Below are 25601 nucleotides of genomic sequence, written 5' to 3' on the forward strand. Positions count from 1 at the left end.
TCTATTGTGAGCACCAGTTTGAGGACTGACAAAATTGTAAGTGAAAATAACGATTTATGTTAAATGATTAAGCCCTGTAGCATTGTGTATAGTTCATAAGTTTTATACCCAACCATAAATTAGAATAAATAGTTCTACTTAGATTTTTGTTGTATTTTATTGCTTGTAATAAAAGTAGACTTTTAACATTTACAAAAAAACATTTCGTCGTTTCCCGACAAATGTCCCTAAAAATCCATTGTTGAGGTAAAACTCTCTCTGCATTATTCTTACGTCCGTTAAAAATACTCATCGAAACGAACTAGTTCCCACTTCCTCTATTTAATATAGGCCTGGCCCGCAACAACAATAATCGAGAAATATTTAAAATAACAAAAATATTAAACTCAATAGTGAAATTCGAATATCCAAAAAGACGGTCCGATCCTCCTCAATATCATAATTGCCAAAAATATGGACACATACGTAATTAAACCCGCAAAATATGCAAATTGCGGTGGAAACCACACTGCAAACTACAAAGGATGCCAATCTCTTAAAAAATTACAAAACCGCATCAAACCAAAAGCTAAAAAAATAAATAAAGAACATCAACCTATTCCAACACTTGCTATACCGCCTATACCACCTTCATCTCGAAGAAGTGGAAATGAAGCCTCCAGTTCAAACTCAAAAGGAAAAAAACCTAAAAAAAAAACCTAACCTACGCCGAAATCGCAGCTAACAGACCACTACCCGATCAATCTCTACACATCACCACCAAATTCCTCGACGAACTAAAATCTATACTTAACCCCCTTCTTACTGTTTTAACATCCCTAATAAACAAAATAACACTCCCTATAACTCCTACTCCATAACACACACACACACCACATATTCCGTACATCAATAACACAAACACACAGTATATTTATTATATATACAGGGTGTTTCTGAAGTGTGTGAGGTAATTAGTATACGCATATTTACTGTGATGCCACAATGAAGATTTTTTTGGAATTTTTTTTTCTAACTTCAAAATCTGGGATTTTTAATGTTATTTTTAGAATTTTATCTTGAATGTAAAAATGAACACTCTAGTCATATTTTTTGCAAAATTCTCATACGGATCGAGATATCGCATCATTTTTGCGCTTGTCACGCGTTTTTCGCGCTCAAATCGCGCTAACTAAAAAAAAAGTCGTGCGACACATGGATTTGTATGAGAATACTGCAAGATAACCAGCGGTGATAATTATTTGTTGTTATTGATAATACACAATTAATTAACACATTGTTTTACATTGTCGACTAATAAAAAATATGAAATAATAACAAAATTAGGGTTAACAGAGTTTTGGGTAACGCTACATGTATAATCATTTTTTTATGTTTATTTTTTGGTATTGAAAATATAAAAATTTTAATTTAGTAATAGGTGTTTTGGATAAATTCAAAATTTTTGAATCTGATTATGAGAACAATTTTGACGATAAAAAGATTTATCTAAGTCAAGTATAGTTTATTTTTTGGAATATTTTTTTTTGTTTAATTAATTTGGAACATAATAACATTTAAAAAAATATGATTTTTGAGAATTTGCTGACATGAGTATATTTATTTACTTATCATATAATATTAAAAAATTTTATCAAACGTTGAATTACCATATTTTTTTATTTATTTTTTTTTTTTTTGTCAGATCTTTCTGTTATACCCTATATATTTTAATTACTAATTGTATTTAAAGAGCATCATGTAAACTAGAAATACATAATTATTATTAAGTTATAAATCATATTAAATTTAAGTTTTGGACATCATCTGCTATTATACAAATAGTAATACAGAATTAATTAGTTTGAATAAATAAATTTAATATAAAAGACATTTATGCTATTTTTCAATAAATTATTGCCAGAATGAAAGCACATGTCTGAGCTAGGCAGCTAGCACACTATAAAGTCGCAGATGGACAACAAAACTATACATTTTAATATGATATAAAAACCATGTATGTGGGTTTAATATAATATGTTATATGAGCAGCGGGCATATATATTACATACAATTGTGATTGCAATACTTTTTGATCGTAAAAACCACATAATATATAGCTGTGCACGGGTCAAAGAAAATGTATATTATGTAAAAGGAAATGAAAACAACATGATATTATCGCGTTAACAGTGCGCGCGCGCGTTCTATCTCCGTTTATCTCACTTTGTCTATCTGTCTCTCTCGTGGCGAGTCGTATCCGGCCTTATTCCCTTATTCCGTCTTCAGAGGGATCGAAATCATCGTTATTATGCATGTCACTTCAAATTCTCGGATACGAAAAAACTTCCCTTAAAACGTCATCGTAGTCGGTTGACAAAACGTCCATAGCCTTTTTTTCTCTCTATATATTATTTGACGACCGACCGTAATTATTTACCGTGAATCCTTCAACGATGAATGTTAAACTGACTTGTTTAATGATCACTTTATCAGGTTTCATGTTCGGTCCATGACATTATATCGTACACTTTTATTATGTACAACGATAATGTTATAGTACACAGTAATAGCTGCGAATTACTGCTACTGCTAAAACTATTAACCAACTTATGTTTTTCTGGCCATTTTACGGTTATCATTATGATTTCTAATGGAACGTTGTCACAATACAAAATTACACAAATATTATGAATACATTTTCCAAGTCTCGTTTATATAATATGATAATAGTCCATATTGACTGTAATAATAAATATTATTGAGCGATACACTTCAACGTCAATACAAATATTTGCCTACCAATCTATAAAATAAATAGATTATAATACATAGAGGTATAAAATAATAATTATTCTCCTGTAATAGGTACTCTTGGTCGTGACCCGTGAGACTAGATTTACTTGAAAAATCTTTCAAAGTCATATACGTTGACCATGACAACCTAATGGTATTATAGATACTAGTCTCTGGTATTCAAAACGAGTTGGAAGTTTCCCTGGTATATATAACAATATGTTTTATTCATCTTCCATATTATATTATATTCCATCAATAGAATTGAACCTAACCTAACCTAAGTATAGTCATGCATTAAGCACTTTTTCATAGACGGTATTATTGGTTTTAAATTATTTGAGATAATAACACGGAAGTGTATAAGTCAAACTAAATTCTAAAGAATACGCAAAAATTAAAGTTAACATACAAAAAAATTTTTTGCGAAGGGATTATAAAATGAGAATTATTCAACTGCCATTACTTCAAAGTTTAAACGGTATTAATAAAAATATGATGAAAACAAATAATGATTAAAATAAATAAATTATTATTAGTATTTTGGAAAAAAAACAGCTAAAATTTATTATCAACACTTTATTCGAAGTTTAATGTCGTTCAAGTTTTTATGTGAATTTTCGTAGTATAAACATTAAATGAGGGTTTTAATGTACACACGCTGAATTTCATTATTGAAACAGAATAAACGACCCTTAAATAATGAAAATACTTTTTCTCATAAGTTATTTTTTTAATTTATACGGATATTCACATCTCTCTACCTATTCGTTAAATAAATTTAATATAGTAGTGTTAGAGTAACTAATAAGAAATGTGAATGTTTTAACAAGTACCTAGGTATAGGTTATTATTATTTATAGGTATTTATTTTGTTTGCATATAACTACAAATTTATGCTACACAACCTGTTTTAAGTTTAGAGTGTGTAAGATACATGTTTGGGAATTGTTGAGGTGGCCACACATAATGATGAAACTATGGACAATGGGAATTTTCATTTTTATTTCACTTATAAGTCGCGCGGCACCAATTGCGTAGGTATTAGACCACCTTAGAACGGTATTTCTCAACCGATGTGTCACAAATTACCGTGAAATATGTAGCCAAAAAAATTGTTTATTTAAATTGTACGAATTCAAAGTATAAATACGTATATGACATTAATATTTCGGTAAAACCGAATGGTAAAAACTACAGATAAGATAAAAATATTTGTAAAGATTATCTCATTCTTAGTTTACATACAGGTTTATAACTGTTGCTTTTTCAAAAAACCATTAGTTATTTAAAGTGCTTCAGTAACTAGGTAGAAGAGAATATTATTGTAATATTTATGAAATTAAGTGTTTGGACGTAGATGAAATCAAAGTTGGCAGAATCAATTGAATGTATGATTTTCTTACATAAAGTTAATACTTAATAGCAACGTTAATCGTTAGTCAGTGATTGATGGCGGTATACTACAAAATATAGGTTTGTTCAATTATTTGATAGCTATGCTGTTTAGCATATAATTATTGAACACAGTACAAATCTATATTTCAATTTCAATTTTTAAAGTGACATCTTAAACAGAGAGTGTAATATTATTTTTTAATTATTTTTTTCCTTAACAAGAAAATAGGTATTCGCTTTTTTTAAATGTGGTTATATTCAAGAAGTTTTACAATATTCTTTTTAAATACTCAACACACACAATAAAGGTGTGAATTCTAGCCGGATGTTTACTAATATAAAATATTGTTTTGGTTATTGTAATAGCAGGGTTAACATAAAAGGTACACGAGTTATTTTCATTAAAAACATGTCAAAATTAACAAGGTTAACATTGTTTTTACAATAATAAGACTAGGCATGTATAAGATTAATTTCTTATTTTTTCCTCTTCATGTTTCGAAAAATTTAATATTTACTGCTTTATTAAAAATAACAGTAAAAAATTATTTAAAAATAATTCTAATTTTAATGATACGGCAATAAATATGTATAACACATTAGTTAAAGATATTACAGTAATATTAATATTGTAGTTATCAGTATTTAAACAATTAAATAAATAATAATCAAAAATAAAACATATAATTTTTAAAATTAATTTATATAAATATTATATCCTCATGAAATATGTAAGTGTAAACCAAATGAATATTGTGTACAACAAATTACTTATCATTAATAATAATAGTAGGTAGGTTAGCCCCATACATTATAAGTTGATACTAGATACATATAAGTATTTGTTTATATTTTAACATATAGTAAAATAATTAATTGGTTTTAAATTTTTATAATTGAATTAGTTGTAGTAATAGTTGATTATTATAATTTATAAGCTATTAATTGAACCTAATTTTGATAATATTGTAGTGGTTTGCACAGTAAATTTAATAAAACAGATGTTGATTGAAGCTTCATTAAGCAAAGTAAAGTATAAAAAAGTCATACTAATAATGAAGAAACTCGTAATTTTATGAATATTTTATTAACTATTTTCTTAAAATAAAGGAATTCCTTCTAGTTGGTATTCCATTAGATTATTTTAATTCAGTTTATTCACTTCAGATCTATTCTTTAATTTCAAACAAAAATAATGGTATTATGTTATAGAACATTGGTAAATACTCATCCTTTTAAATGACTCATCTTATTATTACCGTGGTTTTTAAACCTTTGTGTAATGTTTGCATTAAACATTTTTTATAAAATAAAAACAAAAACCGCGTAAATACTTTATGAGCTCATTATACTAAAATTTAAAATTTAGAACAATCTAGTTAATTTGAAAAAAATTGTTTATAAAAACTCTTTCTAGCTATGTTATGCTATATGAGTTATGCTTATGACATGTTGGTGACCAACACCCAAACAATTTGTTAACAACCACCAAAGAAGTCGTGACCCGATGTTCGAGAATCGCTACTATAAAATGTAATAATGCATTCTAAACGTAAAAAAAATAGTTAGCGGGTTTAGGTGTTTAATTTAAAGTTTAGGAATAGTCAAGATTTTACAGTTTTTGAATTAAACGTTAGAATATTTAAGACATTGAGATTGTAATGAATACACGGCGATTAAACGGGGTGAGGATACGCTATACAGCTTAAGACCGCAGCATTAATGTGTTTCGTATTAATATATTTCTGCGTTGAATAGATGACCATAAAGTATTCTTAATGGCCATCGTAATAATGATATATTTTCTATGAACTTGCTCATAATGCGTACTTACTACTGATGTTATTAAACTCGTGTAAATTGATTTAACGGTATACCTTTTATAAGATGCAATTAAGTGCTAATGACGCTAACACACTAGTCTCACTGCTGAAATTTAAGTCGAGTACGCAAATGTCTACCTATATAAAATCATTGCGTCTAATGTATATAATATTTTTAATTGAAATATTTTATTTCTACTATACGCAGTACTGCAGTGGTCTCAAACATATGGCACGCATGAAACATTTACTTCTTCAATAATTTTAAAAATAAAGAGAAACAATTAAAAAATCAATACGTCTTTTGACGAAATTCGGAAATGCTTAATTAGTAGGTGGAGGAAAATGTTCACTCCGGACTAATTTCTCAACATAAAAATTCTCTCAAAGATGTTATTTTAACCATAATGAATTCAGTGGGATTTTGTATAAAAATAAGAGGATGTTCTGCAGTTATTTTTAGGTATGTGGAAAGGAATGCGTTTTAAAATAAGGAAACAAGTAATTTTATGATTTAATTTTTATTCCGAGAGTATTGATGCAGTGTGAATAACAACAAAATGCTACATGACATAATTGTAAAACAACGATGAAATCGATGAATTTCAACTTTGAATTACGATATAATAACCGCGATAAAATTGATTATATGCACATAGAAGTATAGAACTAGTAGTTATTCCATTAACTACTTTTTTTTATTACCATTTAAATTTTATGAAGCTATAATTTTTTTAAATTTAATTTAAAAATATTATTCAAAATAACTATACATACATACACGTCTACCCACACAGTTATTCGTATTCTAGAAAAGTAGAATTAAATTTATGTAGCGCCTATAAAACTCTATATATCCTAAGCAAATAAAAATATTTAATAATATTATTATCTAGACCGGATCTACTGGATCTAGCATAACATATTATGTTTATATTTTCTAGAAATATTCGTTAATTTGGACAGTAAAAAGGAGACATTAATTTCATTGCTACACTTTGTAAATTTAAACAGTGTTGATACAGGAATAAATTTATATTGGTAAACAGCTTTATGAGCACTAAAAAAGAAATTATAAAACAGTAGACATGGTAATAAATATTTTATACTTCAATTTCAATAAAACATAAATGTATATTTTACGCTTAACTGAACTGCAATAACTACTATGAGGTGTTTTGCTGATTTTTGTGTTTACGTGTACACTGATTATGTTTATAGGATGTTAAAGTATATTGTTAAATACATTATATACAAGTATTATTACATTATACAGACGATTATATCTTGGTATTATACTTATATATTGTACGAACAAAACAACAAGTAAAGTTATTAGTTAAGCTTTATACTTTTCAAAACAGTTTTTCTTTTCAAAATTATGTCTGAAATCTAAAATATACCATTGTGGACTTATGGTCCTATTTTTATTTTGTATTTTTTTTTTTTTAATTTAATCGGAGCCAATAAGCTTGTAGTTTAATTTATAAAAATTAGATCAACATTCTGACATTACTACCTATTTAGTATTACAAAATACAAATTATAGTAACCAAAGTAACCAATTTTTTTTTATATAATAGGGACTAAAGTGGGTGTGGTATCCAATTCTATTAGGTACTCGGAGAAAAATAAATAAAACGCAAAGTAATAATAATAGCATATAACTAAAGTAATATTATAATATTATAGGCCTTATATTGTAATAATAAAGTTACAGAATATAGAAATCAATAATATAATCTTACGCGTTTTTGTCGCTTTTTTTTCATTCCATTATAGTTAATTTTTAAAATTATCTTATTTCATATAAATCGGATTATATACGATTATTAAAAAAAAGTTAAGTACTTAAATATTTCCTAATCATACATTTTAATGAGTATTTTTTTTATAGTATATAAAATTAATTTTATATATAAAAATAAGATTCTTTAAATATATATTTTTGAACTAATATAACATTAATGAGCATACGAAATATCAGTATAATAAGAATATTAAAAATATTTTGATTTACATTAACTTATAGTAACATAAATTAAGTGAGTGTATAATAATCAATTAACGATAATATTATGATTTTGTGTCACATAACTTGATGATTTTTATATTTTCAAAATAAATCAGCAAGTATGTTGTAGCCTGTAAGAGATATATTGTTGTATATTTAACCTAATAGTATTTATAAATCAAATTTATATTCGTTTATGAAATATTAATATGGTATTAAATACTAAATAAATGGACTATAATAATTTATTTGAAGAAAACTGTAAGTAAGTGCAGTAATAAGTTGATATAATAAACTTACTCGCACAAAAAGAAAAATATAATACTATAACAATTACTAATAAGTTTCTAAAATAACTTACTTTAAGTTAGTTAGTAATTTACTCACTAACTTTAAAGTTGTTTGAAATATGTACAAAACTACAATTATTAATCCAATAATTTTGTCGGTTCATTGATTATATTCTTACATAATATAATATTACGATTAGATACTCATTTATTTTAAACTGAAAAGCTTAGGTAAGTAGAAAATAAAATATTATTTTACATAATATTTTTATAAACTTTATTTGCATGTCCGTAACTAAGATTTTATAGGACATTGATCGGACTTCAGTTGAAAATTATTATCATAATATACGAGTACACTAAAAATTAACCATAACTACCTAAATATAATTTATAGTAAATCTGTATTTTTTCCAAATTGTTACCTAAGTAGTTATGTGCGTACGAAAACTTGTACGCAATACGTTTGTTCTACGACTGTATAGTACTTATGATTGTATAAAAAATATTAATCATTATGATTTCTGTTTATATTTTATATGTTCAATTTATCATACTGTTACTTTTATTCTATTCTGACAGAAAAGTTATTTCAATTCCAAGACTAGATAACAATTATATGATTGAGTGATATTTTACCGCTGAACAGCCTGTATAATGCTTATTATAAATAAATTATTATTTGTATACGTAGATATTATAGATTTTATCGCTCGCGCAATAATGTAATGTAGGTGTTTATTGAATATACCTAGTTATAATTACCTGAAACTCTAATTTGTACAGCACCGGATATTTCCGCCTCTGATCACAGTGTTTGACAAAACACTCTTTTGGAATTTTTTTGTCGCCAGATATCACCCCGTTGGGCCCCACAGCTGAAAACAGATAATTAAAATAATTATTATTAAAAGACAAACATAATATAAATGATTACTAAGAATTTTTGTTAGGACACCAAGTGCAATTTTATTAAGTCTAGTTGGATAACATTAAGTACCTCTTTCTCTCTCTCTAGTCTCCACCAATATGCATCAATAAGAAGGAAAATAAACCTATTGGTCTAAATTAGTTCGGGGTGTTAAGTGGTTTTTCAGGTTTCGTAAAAACAATTATAATTATTTTCTCTTAATTTTATCTCACTCTTTGTTTTTCAAATATTAGAGGGCGCAATTGATCAGAGAAAAATTAGTGTTTATGAGACGACTGTGAGATGAGTGATTTGAGTTACTTGGGGTATTCGATAAACAAGAAAATAAAGTCAAAAATATTATTATCTGTGATCCATAATCCATATCAGTGGTATAAAACATACATCTATCGGCTATATTACCACAACAAAAAATATTATTTAGTGTCGTTCGCATTAAACAAACGATTTCACATTTCAGCGAATAGTTATTGTGAAAAAATGTTTTCCATTTATACGTTGAAAAGTACGATCACCTCACGGAATCCTATATAGGTACCAACCACTATTTTTTCATTATTATCGGGAGCTCCATTAAATTTAACGTGAGGTTTTCTATTTTTTAGAAACACGGAGTACCTAAATCGTAATAATAACTCTGAAACTCCAATTCCTATTTGATTTAGAGGCAGTAATAAAATTCTGTAGTCAACTACCAAGTATATACAGGGTGATCCATTTAAGTGGGTACACTAATTATCTCGAAAAGTATTAACTTTTTTTGAATTTTTTTTTTTTTAAACTTCTAGGTTTATGTTTTTCTAAAACCGTATAATATTTTAATTTTTTTCACCCTTATATTTATTAGTGAAACCACTATCAACTTTTGATTTTCAAATGGTAACATATAATAAAAATATCATGAATTAATAATCCCATTTTTATTGTGAATTTACGCGTTAACATTTTTATTTTTCAATGATTCGTTTGCGAGATACAGCTCCTCAAAGTATTGGTGGTTGAAAGTCGGTACCGCTGGAAAATTTTAATTTGTAAAGCCCAGAAGCTATAACTGATAAATTCGATACCGTTCGAACTAACTACCTAAGGTACCTAACATTAAACATATTGATAATTGTTGTGCTTTGAACCTCATTAATTGAATGTCGAGCTATTAGTGCTATTACACCTTTATGCTAATTTAAACATTAAAGCTACGTTTTGTTGACCTTGACTGTCGCACCAAATCCCCTCCATAATCAATATTACCATAGAACAATAATAATCGTATTACAATTTACAATTACCGATATTTGGCGATACCTTTATCATTATTTATAATTATCTATGATGACCACGGTCTTATGAGATAATAGAATTGATTAAAATATTATAATATCATATTAGTTAATTAATGATAATAGTAAAGAAAAATCAATACTGATTACTGATAAAAAAACTTTAAAACTTGTGAAGTAATATACAATAACGTATATTTTGTATATCTACTGACTTGGTGTACACTATACATGTTTCATCTAAGGATACATCATATAAACAATAATAGAAACATCTTGAAAGCTTGAATTCTTTTCTAATTGAAGGTATATCTTGGTCTTTAATTAACTTACTGTTGCCTATTTTTTCAGTTAAATTGGTTATAATAACAAAAATATTGGTTGTATTTGAAAATGTAATTTTATTTTTTAATTCTTTCATGTTTGTTAGTTGATTTATGATTATTATTTTTAAGTATATGGTATAAATATTACTCATTACTCTTTAGTATACACTAAATCTGTAGGCATATTGGTAAGTGTTTTCGTAGTATAGGTACTGTAATTATGAGGTCGGTTAGATAACTTATAATAATAAGACTAAACTTGAATAATCGGAAAAACTAGTTATTACAATTATTCATGATTTTGTTTTAAATAAACTATAACCCACTATAATAACATTTAAGTATATCTTTAGAATAATATATACCTATTTTTTTAAATTGTCAAAAAAAAATCAATTACAAAAAAATATAGTATAATAAAAATCAATGGGTATGGTACACCTTAAAGTTTATAATACAGTATACACACATATAAATATTAAACAAATATACCAGGTATAATAAACACCAATATCTTATGAAAATAAATTATTGAGTTTAATGTCTTATAATACTGTCCAGTACAAAATTTGAACACAATAATTTTTAAATTGATTTTGTGGTTTAAACGATATATCAATATGTACAAATATACTTAATAGCTTTAAAACATAGTAAGCGACTAATAAAAAATTACATAGTAAATGATACAATTTTTTTTAATAATACAATATAATACAGGTGTATGCTGACATTAATTTCAGATGGTTTATGATAAATTGACGAGGCTCATTACCCATTTGTAAAATCTCTTCAGAGGCGCATACAAAGCTACCTAAGAAATTGTTTTATATACCTTATTATTTATTTAAATTAAAGCATATTCAGCACACCCCTATGATACAACTGACAAAAGTTTAAAAATGTAACTAAATCTATATAAATTATAAAATGAGGTGATTAGAGCCATATTTAAAATGTTATTTTCACAATTTAACAATGTTTTATTGCCAATATTTTTTCAATACAATATTAATTTAAAACTTTACTAAACTTGTAGGTCTTGTTTTTATGATTTACCTTCTAATAGGTTATTTTTTTTTTTTTTAATTACCATTCAAAACTATTTCACATTAGTTTTGAATTAATTATAGCAAGTTAATAATCATAATTTTAAATATACATATTATATGGTGCCTAACCTATAAGTAAACATCTAGCATATTGTAATTTTAAATGCATACTAATTGTACAACTTTTTTTCAATTATCTATATTATTTAATTAAAAACAACTTAATTCAAAATTGCAAATTCCACATATTACCCCATTTTATATTTATAATATTGTGAACCACTTAAATAATTTAAAATAATTTAATAGTGAAAGACTATGGATAGTTAAATATTTCAAATTTAAATTTATATAATATTATGTTTTTTTAACAATACAATAATTATGAATATTGTTACAAACAATAAGGTAATATGTCAAAAACAACTTAGCTATTTCAATATGTCGTGACTGAAATCACCCCATTTTATATTTCTATTATTATGAACCACTATAAAAGGCATTTGTGTAGCAGGTGATCTACCAATTTAATAGAAGTGATCCACTACAAGATTTAGGTACCTATAATAATAATATGTATAATATGTACATTGTACATACCTATTAGGTTTAAAATATATTTTACCATTAATTATTAAGATATTTTTTTATTTAGGATTATCAAATCAAATAAGAATTCATTCAAAAATACACAGTTTACCGCCATTGATTAGTGCTACTATATGAAAATTATATTTCTATTATTATCAAAATCAGGAGTACGGCACGTACCTACATTATCATAATAGTAATACATTATAGTTTTCGGCTTAAATTGAGAAGTATGTAATAAGTAATAACTATAATAATTAATAGGCAAATAATAAAGGAGTAGAAGCGCACTTGATCGACTTTACAATTACTACTATGAAAGAAATGCACATTTATAAAATTTGATGGAGCACCTGCTAGATAAACACCCTTCAAAAATGTTACCATAATATTTAAAAGCCCAGGACTATGATAAATCTATTCCAAATTAAATGATACAGTTAGATCAAAATATTCGTTATGCAGTAATGCAAAATATGAGTTAAGATCATAACATGTATTCAAAAAAATTGAAACAAACTCAACTTAACCCCTAACTTAAAAAAATACAGTAAAATTTAAAAATGGGACTAATAATATTTTAACTTAGATTTCGTAGGTGGTAATAAATAGCTAACAACACCAATCAAACAGAAGAACTATTCAGTTGCAAAACACTAAAACAATATAATTTTAAATACAAATATTTTTATGATACATAAATATTAGGATTAAGACATACCTACCTAATATTATAACAAAGTAGTTATTTAAATAAAATATTTAATAATACCATGTATAATAATGAAGGTGAGTAATTTATGATTTTTTTTTTAATTTTCTAAAAACATATTTTACCACCCATTTAAGTATCAATGATTGATTGATGTTGTTAGCTAAATTAACTTAATTGTATAATATTTGTTAAAATTAAAAAAAAAAAAAACATTAGCAAGTACTATTTTCATTTAACATATTTTTAGTTTACTATATTATTGGGATTAAGTTTTTTTCTGGAATGCAGATTATCAGACTTGATTTTTAATCTTCTTTGAAATTAACTTGAGTAGTTGAGTATTTACTATCTAATAAATTAAAAAAGGATAAATATAACCAAATTATTTAACGGTAAAAAAATATGTTTACATACTTAATTCATTTTGTAGTCCCTCCCAACTATTAAAATTGTATATGGGAAACAACATTTTTATTTGTTATTGTTCTTGTTTGGAAAATGTAATGGACGATAGAAAATTATGTGATTTCAATATCCATCTCCAAATCATTTGGCCAAGTATATTTGTAGTAAATACAGATCAACTTAGTTCTTACTGTTCTTAGTAATAATTACTATGCCAGAATGTAAAATTTGAATATATGCAACTTATAAGTACTTCTGAACAGAGAACATTATATTTTTAAGTATGTATGATGTAGATAGGCAACCATCTTGTTGTGTCCAAGTAGATGGTAATAAGTAAATGAATAATATAATATATATGAAGTTGTATTAGGTTTGTGCTATGGTGTATTGGTGTCAGCCAATAATTTTAAGAGTATAACAAATTTTGTGTTATCAAACTTTGAATAACATTTATTGGTGGTGTAACTGAATGAACAAAACTGATTTAACTGAAAATAAAATTTAAATAAAAACTGTTAAGACGTCATAATAATGTATGGTAATATATGTACAAATTAATGTATTAATCATAACAATTTTTCTACATATACATTTTAAGAAAACTTACCAATAAACTGAATGTAGGTACAAATGTTGTGCCACAGAATATAACAATTGGTTGTGCTTTCCAAGTGGTTGGTATTCATGTATTATCAAATTTACATCACACTTCATAATATAAACTTAAATACATAGGTATATTTTTGATTGAAATATCAAATAAAATACATAAATATATCCCAAATTAGGACTTAGGTATAATGTAATTTTAAGTTCAATGGAATATTTTTGACAAACTTATTGATTCAACAACTATTTTGTTAGGTATATTATGCTTTTAAAGAAATTTAAACTGTCTGTCTACTTATAACGGTTTACAACATAAACTAACTATACATATTTAACTATTAAAGTAATAGTGCTATGCTGCATGGCCACATGGTTTAGTATTTTATTTCACAAGTTTTAAAGTTTTTTATCAGTAATCAGTATTGATTTTTCTTTACTATTATCATTAATTAATTAATATGATATTATAATATTTTAATCAATTCTATTATCTCATAAGACCGTGGTCATCACATAGAGTAATAATAATAATTATAATAATTACTCTATGGGTCATCATCAAGGTGTATTGATAAGGTGTCGTTACTTGTTTGATAACTTGATTGAAAACTTTACTACAGATAGTCGTCACCACCGGGAGCGCTGTATGTCCTAAAGAGGCCGATAAACGAACACTTTTGTATACCAAAGCCATAGAAAATTGAAAATATATTATGATTTAAGAAATAAAATTTAAAATTTTACATTGCATAATGACTTCTATATTCTAAATTATTTGTATTTAAATACTTTCTTTTTATCAAATACAATTATTAATATTATTAAATATTGTCATTTTTAAATTTCCTATTAGAAAAAAAATATATGAAAAATGTGAGAGTAATTCACTAAATTATCATACATAATGCTTTCAAAGTGTTACAATGAACAAATAATAATTATTAATTATTAATTAATATATTGATTTTTAAATACAATTCATTATTTGTTGATATTGAGGTTAATACTAGTATTCATATTACCTATGTGTTACCAAAATGCATATATTTTGAATACCTTTTTATAAGCATTTATTACTCAGTTGTACCTATCACCATTGATTTTATAATATATTCATAGTTTTTATAGTATATTATAAAATCAATGCTATCACCTATATATTATTATAAATTATTAACCGATATCTTGGGGATAGAAACATATCCTTATGCTAAATGGTTGATAGATTTATATGGTCATCCTAGATCAGTGCTTATTTTCTTTAGACTTTAAGCGTTTATGGAAAAAGTTTAAATACTTAAATTTTAATACTATTATTAATATTTTTCAAAAGTATATTAAAACATTAATTTACTATACATTTTAATAATTTATCTGTGTGAAATAGTACATGTAATTTTGGTATATACCTAATTTAGAAAAAACAATATATAATTTTGATTAAGAGGGCCTTGACAGTTTTACATTAAATTTAGGGAGCCTCATGACAAAACAATTTGAGAAGCACTGTACTAGATTATATTGTAAAATATCTAAATATGTATATACAATAATATGTATATAACTAGATGTCCCGGTAAAAGATCATGTTTGTAATGTTGCATTTTAATTTAAAAACTTCTTATTCATTTTTCACTGTTTATTTTTCAAACATAATTTGTAGTTATTAAAGAAATATATTATACAGACAAAATTTTTGAAAAAGGTTGGTTGCTCATTACACAGTCAAATATTAACCAAATATATCATAATGCAATATGTCAAGAATGATATTCACTTGCAAAAGAAAAAATGAGCAAGTTGTTAAAAACAAGAAAACACCAAAAAAACTAAACAATTTTTCAAAATTAGTTTGATGTTTATAAGATAACTATTATTGAATAATATTAAAATATAAATAATAATAATATACCTAATCATGTAAAAAAATATGCAAAATATTTTAAACATGTTTTTAGAGTTTTTTATGAGCACTAGAAAATAATACTTCACTATACCAGACTACTATTAAAATTAGGAGCAGAATCATAATAGATTTAATTTAATTTAAAGATTTTAAGAAGGATGCAAATATCCAAAGAATAAGTGACTAAATTATACATCATATTTTATAGTTGATGTCTACTCGATAAAAAATATTGCAAATGATTAAAATGCAAATTTAATGTATAATTACAGGCTCCAATTTATTATGCCAACTCAATAAAAAAAAACTTATTATGATTCATTGTTTTAGTAAATACTAAACTTCAATTTAAAAAAAAATAGCATTATAATTCGTAATTTTTAAGACATTTTGCATTTAAAAGTATGAATACATAGGCCTTCATAGGACAGGAAGCGCGCTCTGGTGACTATAGAACTGTGGTAATATTTTCAATCAAGAGTGTATACGTAATACGTATAGGGGTCCAGAGTGACGACACCTTATCAATACACCTTGGTCATCATAGATAATTATAAATAATGATAAAGGTATCGCCAAATATCGGTAATTGTAAATTGTAATACGATTATTATTGTTCTATGGTAATATTGATTATGGAGGGGATTTGGTGCGACAGTCAAGGTCAACAAAACGTAGCTTTAATGTTTAAATTAGCATAAAGGTGTAATAGCACTAATAGCTCGACATTCAATTAATGAGGTTCAAAGCACAACAATTATCAATATGTTTAATGTTAGGTACCTTAGGTAGTTAGTTCGAACGGTATCGAATTTATCAGTTATAGCTTCTGGGCTTTACAAATTAAAATTTTCCAGCGGTACCGACTTTCAACCACCAATACTTTGAGGAGCTGTATCTCGCAAACGAATCATTGAAAAATAAAAATGTTAACGCGTAAATTCACAATAAAAATGGGATTATTAATTCATGATATTTTTATTATATGTTACCATTTGAAAATCAAAAGTTGATAGTGGTTTCACTAATAAATATAAGGGTGAAAAAAATTAAAATATTATACGGTTTTAGAAAAACATAAACCTAGAAGTTTAAAAAAAAAAAAATTCAAAAAAAGTTAATACTTTTCGAGATAATTAGTGTACCCACTTAAATGGATCACCCTGTATATTGTAATATGTCTTCAGGTCTAGACCACGTTGTGAGTGTGTACACCGTACGTTAACAGCATTTCTTATTTTTTTAATGTAAATTATAAATACATTTAGCTGACAATATTACATAATATGATTGGTTCTTTTTCTTATTCTGAGATGGATCGAATAAATCGTATTACCATTACTAGGTCCGTTCAGTGTGTTTTATCGAAACATTTGAAACCATTAACAACACAAGAAAGACTATCTGACATTTTCAATAACTTTCATTACTGAACTTTTTTAACTTTAGGTGGCTTATACTCATAAGCAGAGCTTGAAACCGATTTCAAAACCGGTTTCAGAAATCGGTATAAACCGTTAAAAAACCGAAATCAAAATCGAAAACGAAACCGAAAAAAATTGGATACCAGTATTTTAATCTAAAACCGAAACCGTTATCAGCATTTTTCTCAAAATGACCCAAACATTTTAAAATAATATGCTAAACATGCTGAATATTCTATAAAAGATGAAATATTCTCAAATATGCAAAAGAAAACTTTTTTCTGTGAAATCAGTGTACAATGAATGGTTCACAAGTTTGCTGTAGTAAGACTGTATAATTATACTCAATAATAATATGTAAAAACATATAAATCCGCACCACCCTAAACCCAAGAGTTTACCGTGTAAAATGTGTATCAAATACGTTTCTGACGTATAATCGATAAACTGCACAATAATATTAAGACAATTTAAAATTCAATTCAATTTTCACCTCGATTGACATGTTTGTTTGAAGGGGTTTAACGTGTATAATGTAACGCATATAATATGTACATAATAAATATATTATTTAACTATAAATATATAATAAGGTTTATTCACATAATGACTGACGGTTGAACACATACGATTTTGTTTCCTTTTTGTACCTATATAATTATTATTTCTATTTGAATAGAAATGCATGTACGAGACATAATTTGAAAATAAAACCATAATGCAGACTTATTATAATATAACATATAACATGTAATAAACGTGTCACAAATATTTCTCATTAAAGAACACTTTTTCGTGGTTATATTCATTTTGGGCACATATTAAATATATTACTAATGGGATTTGCACCCCTTCAGCCATAACCACTCATTCAACACAATGCTCGCTTACCTCATCGAATTTGTATTGTTTCGCTCGAAAAGAGGTTGAAGTGACTACTATAGTTTCTGAAATGTTTACCATGATCCCCAAAACTACGTAAGTCACGTCAGTGAAACGTAGCAAACGTTATGGTATAGAAGTGTGGGTGGTATAGATATTATATGTATATCGGCTCGTTCGAATTATCAACGCTTCGCGGAACCTAAACCTCTCCGATGATAAACAATCATCTCTAAAAAGTGAATCGGATGTAATATGGAGTCGATCAATTTTATTTTTAATGGTCCTTGCTTTTTTTTGAAAACTGTTGGAGAATGTTTACTCTTGACCTCTACAGGGTGTCCCGCTAGGATTTACCCATTGCGATATCTAACGAAATAATGGAGATATCAAAATTCTGGTTTTATAATAAGATTTACAGGGATAAGAACTACAATTATTTAATTTTTAAATTTATTTTAATGTTTGGGTAAAAAAGTTAAAAAATATATTTTTTTTATTTAATTATTTCCAAAAAATTAAAGATAGTCATTTTGTAGAGTTTATTTTTCTGAAAATATTGACGTTTCAAAATTTTATTTTCATTAATTTCCTGATTTTTAATATTTTTTCTAGTTTTGAAGAAATAAAATATGATTATAAATTTTTAACTATTAGAGGTACACGGAAAGTATTCGGCCGGCCGTATGGGAATGCGCGTGACTCGGCAGGTTACATGTTTGATAACAGTACGGTGTAAAATAATTCGCAATTTTTCTCGAAACTAAAAAAAATATTAAAAATCAGGAAATTCATGAAAATAAAATTTTGAAACGTCAATATTTTCAGAAAAATAAACTCAACAAAATGGCTATCTTTAATTTTTTTTAAATAATTAAATAAAAAAATATATTTTTTAACTTTTCTACCAAAACATTAAAATATATTAAAATATGAAAAATTTTTAGTTCTTATCCCTGTGAGCCGTATTACAAGACCAAAATTTCGATATCACCATTATTTCGGGAGATATCGCAATGGGTAAATCCTCACGGGACATCCTGTATAATGCACCAAGGATATTCACTTTTACATCAGAAACCACCCCCAAAATTTGAAATTGAAGCATTATTTCGTCTAGTTATGCTGTACACAGACACAAAAAAAACACACACACATCATTGTAAAATCAATACATTCATCACTTCGTTCAGAATCTAAAATAACTTAAAATTTTAAGGACAAATAGGTATTAATAATATCGTACATTAAAATATTTAAATTTATATAATAAAAAAATATAATGAAATAAAAACGAGATGTTAATATTGTTTCTAATGCCTAATTTGTTATTTATTTCTTAAAACATTCGCCATAAAAGTATTTAAAGAATTACAAAAAAATCAATATTTTTTATAGAGTTGCCTGTGGATATTAAAATATTGGATGGATAATTTCGCATATAGTTTATAGTTGAATGTTTTATGAAGAATAAATTTACAGATCGGTGGTTTATTGAATTTATTTTAAAATTTATATTTTGCAGTAATTCCGGGCAATAAATCATATTATTTAATAATTTGAATAAAAATTTTAATTTAATTTGAATAAATCGTTATTCTAGTGATTGCATATTAAAAAACCGAATTGTAACATTATAATCAGAACGGAGTGCTCTATAAACAAAACATTAATAACATAAAAATCTGATAAAATTATTTTGAGTTTTGTTTAAATCTTGGATTTGTGTTACTAAATATGGATGCCAGATTAGGAGGACATAATCAAAATATGAACGGATTAGTGAGTAGTATATTTTTAATGCAGATTCATCTCTAAAGTTTCGACATGTTTGTTTTAAAATATCTAGTTTTGTCGACGCTTTATTTCTAATATAAAGTATATGGTCCTTAAAAGATAGTTAACATTACATTAGTTAGACCTATATATAAACCTATGTATTATATATTAATGGACTTCGCCTTCCTCATTTCCAAAAGTCAAATGTCGGTGCCAATATGGCGTTAGTTCAATATTATGGACGTAACGGCAACATGATGCATATAAATGTATATAAAATGTCTATTTTATGAAATAAAAATAGCAATGACCATACATTATAAATTCGGACCTATGAATATTATTATATATAAGTCACAGTTAGGTAACAACGTTTTGAACACAGACCAGTTCCTGTGTTTAGTTGATCTGTAAACTGCGCTGCAGTTCGCAAAACTCTCGAAAATATAATTTGCTAAACTTTATTTCATATTGAAAAATGTATTTATTTTATATACACCACAGACGAATTCAAAGTCATTGTGTATTCCGTATAATCTATTTGACTAGAAAACAACATATACGCAGAACTTTAAGACAATAATATAGTTATTAAACTTGAAACTTTTCGCAACATCAGTCACCAGTTCACCACATTGTTACACTATATATGTACTCTAAAACATATAAATTCGTTGATGTAGCTCTTAATTTGAATGTACAGAATTATAAAGACTTTCGCCATTCGCGTGGTGTTTACATGCAGTAAAATAATTGAAATCATCACACAGCGAGCTTGCAGTAGGCATCTCCTATCATTTAAAGCAACCACTGATCTGCAGACGGCGTGGAAGTCCTAACTATAACCCAGCCATCAATCTAGATTTTCTAATTAATTAAAAACCCATCTAAGGCTCCCTCTCCCCTATCGTTGAAATCCCTGTTGTCGAATCGTAATTTTGGCTTTTGAGTTGTTTTTTTTTCAAACTTTATGAATCGTCAGTAAGTCATAATTAACGCTGAAAATCTGATAACGTTAAGCCTCCTCGCGTAAGTCATTGACGGAGATAAAAACAATAGTGATGACGATTGTGTAATTTCTCAGCCCCGCCACCGACGACGTCAGGAAACACAGCCGCAGCCACACAATCGGTTGCAACACCCTCCCCCCACACCACACAATCAAACCACTTTCTGTGTACGACTTGACAAATTATGACAACCCTTATATTATATTATAATAATGTGATGCGCAGCGAGATTAGTGATGATAGGTCACAAATCAAGAATCTTCTCGATTACTCAATTGCAGATCAACGACTTTTTCCAAAGTTTAGTATACCTATATAATATTTTAATACATATTGTTTATTAACACGGCGCATTTGTAGCCTTTATTAGGTTGGGATATAAGGACATAAGGGCATATAAATTATATCCAATTAAAGAATACATAATACAGCAGGCACGTAATATAAGTATAAATTTCAGATGCTTTTTTTTCAAATTTATGTACAACAAATTAATAATTTTTATGACATAATTGCAGTAACAGAAATGTCAGATGGGCAGGCGGCTCCCTGCAGTAGAGTTATCCGTCCGGTTAATTTCGCAGGACTAGTGCAGGTTGAAACACTTGAAACGGTTCGCCCGGATGGACGGCCCGTGTCTTAAATAAATGTTAGACTTTGGTTTTTTGGTAATTAGGTATCTCTCTATTTTCTATTTTCTATTTATAATATATATATATATATATACAATGTAAGGGTGAGTAAAGCGTCGATTTGTGTCGACCAGACTTATATAAGTGGGTCGACACAATCTGGGGCGCTTGGGGTAGTTACCGGACTCTATCAATACAATATGATTTTAGATTTGTTTAATTTTACAAATATTGGGCTTGGGAGCCGGCCGTCGTCGGTACAAACTTAGGTAAGTGGTACCCCGACGACGAACCTGGCTCGGGAAGGTCAACTTAAATAAGTGCCCTGGGTGGTGAAAGTGTGACCCTGAAAAGGGCCGTTTTATTGAAATCCGGACTGTTCTGTTGGCCGCGGCACTGATACACGCCGTGGAGCGGTGGTTTGCATTGGTGTTCGTCGGTCGGACTATGCTCGAATCCGTGGAGCGGCGTATCGTCGTTGGGCTGCTAATGTTGTTGTGTGGTCCGGGTCTTCGATAGTCTGAACTAAACTGAATCGTTGGTAGTGTAGACGGTTTGAAGGCTTGAAGTGGACTGACTAGATTGTCGAAAGTGTCCGGTATTTATACCCTTTTCGACAATCACTTAATAATCACTTTCACACAAAATTTTTAAAATCTGTATATATTAATGATCGATTCCAGCTGAATAATAATTTAATATCGTACCGCGAAGTATCAGCTGACAAACAAAGGCAGCATGAATTTTATGAATTTCCGAACCGAGTTTACCACCGCGTGCCACTATGTACGTGTAGACTATACTCAGGCTATATTGGAATACTATCAAGATCTTCTCGGTAAATTATTTTATTTTGGATTGCAGTCAATAGTTTCGATAATTCATCATAAAATCCGGTCTTTACCAGTACACTTGTGGTGCGTTCTATGCAAACAGTGCATCTGCGCGTGATACGCCAACACATCAAGTCATTTTTTGAAAGGGTATGTCAGGCGTATACAATATTGTATTAATACAAATAGGGAATAATATTAATAATGTGTAATGATTTAATAATACACGATTTTTTTATTTGAATTAAGCCTCGGAAACTATGGCCATTGGCAACTATGAATTTAACTCTAAATTATTTACATGTTATATAAGTTACATATTAAATACTATTGATAAGGTTGGACTTAGTAATAAAGGTTATAATTTGTCTTATGTTGTCTGGGTGGAGGGCTTCTTACAGGATGTTTGAGATGCCTGCTTCCCGTCTATCCGTTTCGTATGAGAGGCATTCAGTTATGATGTGTTTGATTGAGAGAGGAGTACCGCAGCTGGCACATAGGGGTGGGTCTTCCTTCTTCATCAGATACTGGTGAGTTAGCGATGTATGTCCTATACGAATTCTGTTGACTGAGGTTTCCAATAATAAACGATTATACGATATGCGACTAATGTATTATACTAATATATCCATTTAATGTAAAATTGCGTTTATTCATCATCATTTCAAAAATTGTTAACATTTTTACATTGTTTCAAGTCGTTAAAATACAACAACTTTTCTAAAAATTAATAATATATTTTTATGATTTTTAAATATTTTACTTTTTTTAATGATAATAATATGTATATTTAATTCCTCTTATAATAAGCTAGATTTTTTTTTCTAAATATTTTTTGATCTATACAAATCAAATTTCGGATAATTGTTTTTTATAGATAGAAATGCTTAAATTTGAGACAAGTGAATTTGTGGATCAATATTTTGCGAGGTATTGCATTTTATTATTACGCTTATCAAAATTTTAAACACTTATTGTATATGTATTGGTACAACTTCACAAAATATTCTGTTTGGAATTTCGATATCAATATTATCAGAACAACAATGGTAACAATATAATAAATATTATGAGAATTGCGGAAAATGGCCTTGTGAAAAATGTAGTTAACAAAAGAAAAAATAACATAAATATATATTTGTATATGCTTGGTATACTTCACAAAATACTTCATTGTATTATTATTTTCAATAAAATAATATAATTTGAAACTTAAAATGAGCATAGATAAATATTTTTTTTGTAACATTCATAATATCATCGATATTAACTACTAAACAGTATTTAAATTCTGATTTTATTAGTTTGAGTGTGTTATAATTAAGCAATAGGTAATAGCATTGAATAATTTTTAAAGAAAAAAGCAGCAAATTTGGACGTTTTATATTAAACAGGACCAGTACTGAGTTATAAGTTCCGTAAAAATAATTTAATAATTTAATAATAAATAACCTAACCTAGCTAGGCATTCTAGTGGGATGATGAAGGGTCCTACATAACCTTATTGTATTGGTTTTATAGTTAATAACATTATGGTGTCATGTAATATTTATAAATTGAAAGAGGTGAGGATAGTATTTTATATGATTTAAAAAAAATAACAAGTGAACGGATGGAGGGCACTTACTTTTTGTGATGGAACGGCATTCGGACTCAGGTACATTGTTAAAGTTTTATACTTTTATTTGCATTTATAACCATATAACGTTGTAGGTATATAGAAATATATTATGTATAATGTCTGTATACAATAATACATTTAACTGTATATATATGCAGTAGAGTTTTAAGTTTATAAAAACGTGGATATAGGATGTAACTTAAACGAAAATTTAATAACAAGTCATTTTTCATAATTTTGCAAGTCTTAATATCTACTTAAATGTCAATTTGAACTTTGAAGAGTCACGCTAAGTATTTTTTAACTTTTCCCATTCATTTTGATCAAGTATTAAGTGTTTTTTCAGTCTCTCAATTTAAAAACAAAAACAATTTCAAACATCTCATTCAAAATATTGTTATTATATATATTTTTAGAATTTCTTCCGGGTATGATAAATATTTTGTATTATTATTGTATATATTATATATCCATTAAAATATATTATAATATAATACAATTTATAATAATTAATACTATCTTTGAATTATCAACTTAAGTAAAAAATACGAGTTCTATTATTTAGTGTAACAATAATATGAAATAAGCACTTATCCTATCGAAATAACGATACAACTGTTTTTGAATTTTGATTATGACTTATCACAATATTATAATATATTATTTAATATCAAATGCATTAAACTTTAATCCAGACGCTAAAATGATTAAAAACTATTAAAATTATACAACTTATACCAGACGTACTTAAACTTGTGTTATAAAAATGTTTTTTCCTTATACATGTACCTTGTACCTATTATGCATTATGTTAAAAGGTGAATAGGAAACATGGGAAGAAACATTTACCCTCAGAAATGTGTCGTTAATATAATCATAATAATTTGCAGCATATAAAATAATTCCTTTAAACTTTGGTCACAAAATTACTCCGTTTATAATATTCTTATCATTATCTCATTAATCTTATTAAGCAATATAAAAACGAAGTCAAACAAGTGTCGAACTAGAAACTTACAACTTTTTACGTTAATTCGTGAAAAGCTGACCTAGAATAATATCATTGTTCACTATAATATCATAAGTATATTGTCTTCTTAGTTCTTACGGAATTTTTTACTGTAAATGTTTTTCTTCCCGCAAGATTTAAACTGAATAATATCTAAAATTTAAAAACATTTTTATACTTATAAAAAAAAATAAATAAAAATTATTTGCGTTAGTAACAAAAGTATAATATGAGAATATTTTTAAATTTTGAAAAATGTTAACGCAAATTAAATTATTACTAATCGTAACAGTCGA

General features: G+C 26.9%; 1 protein-coding gene and 1 long non-coding RNA gene across 3 annotated transcripts in view; both read right to left on the bottom strand.

Moving 5' to 3' along the window:
* The window catches only part of LOC107164719 (protein tyrosine phosphatase 36E), a 208327-nt gene that overhangs the window by 107273 nt on the left and 75453 nt on the right, over positions 1–25601 (bottom strand). For both annotated transcript variants that reach the window (XM_089228617.1, XM_089228616.1), the window contains one exon: positions 9066–9178. In XM_089228617.1, the coding sequence (XP_089084743.1) occupies positions 9066–9178 (113 nt within the window). The remainder of the gene's footprint in view (positions 1–9065; positions 9179–25601) is intronic.
* On the bottom strand, positions 11350–14708 carry LOC149054740 (uncharacterized). Its single transcript, XR_016191914.1, has 3 exons — positions 14208–14708; positions 13607–14088; positions 11350–13541 (listed from the first exon to the last, which is right to left on the bottom strand). It is a non-coding gene; the product is annotated as an uncharacterized LOC149054740 (long non-coding RNA).

The sequence above is a fragment of the Diuraphis noxia genome, unplaced genomic scaffold (genome assembly GCF_037042655.1).
Source record: "Diuraphis noxia isolate RWA-SAM2 unplaced genomic scaffold, SU_Dnox_SAM2 contig0005, whole genome shotgun sequence".
NCBI lineage: Eukaryota > Metazoa > Arthropoda > Insecta > Hemiptera > Aphididae > Diuraphis > Diuraphis noxia.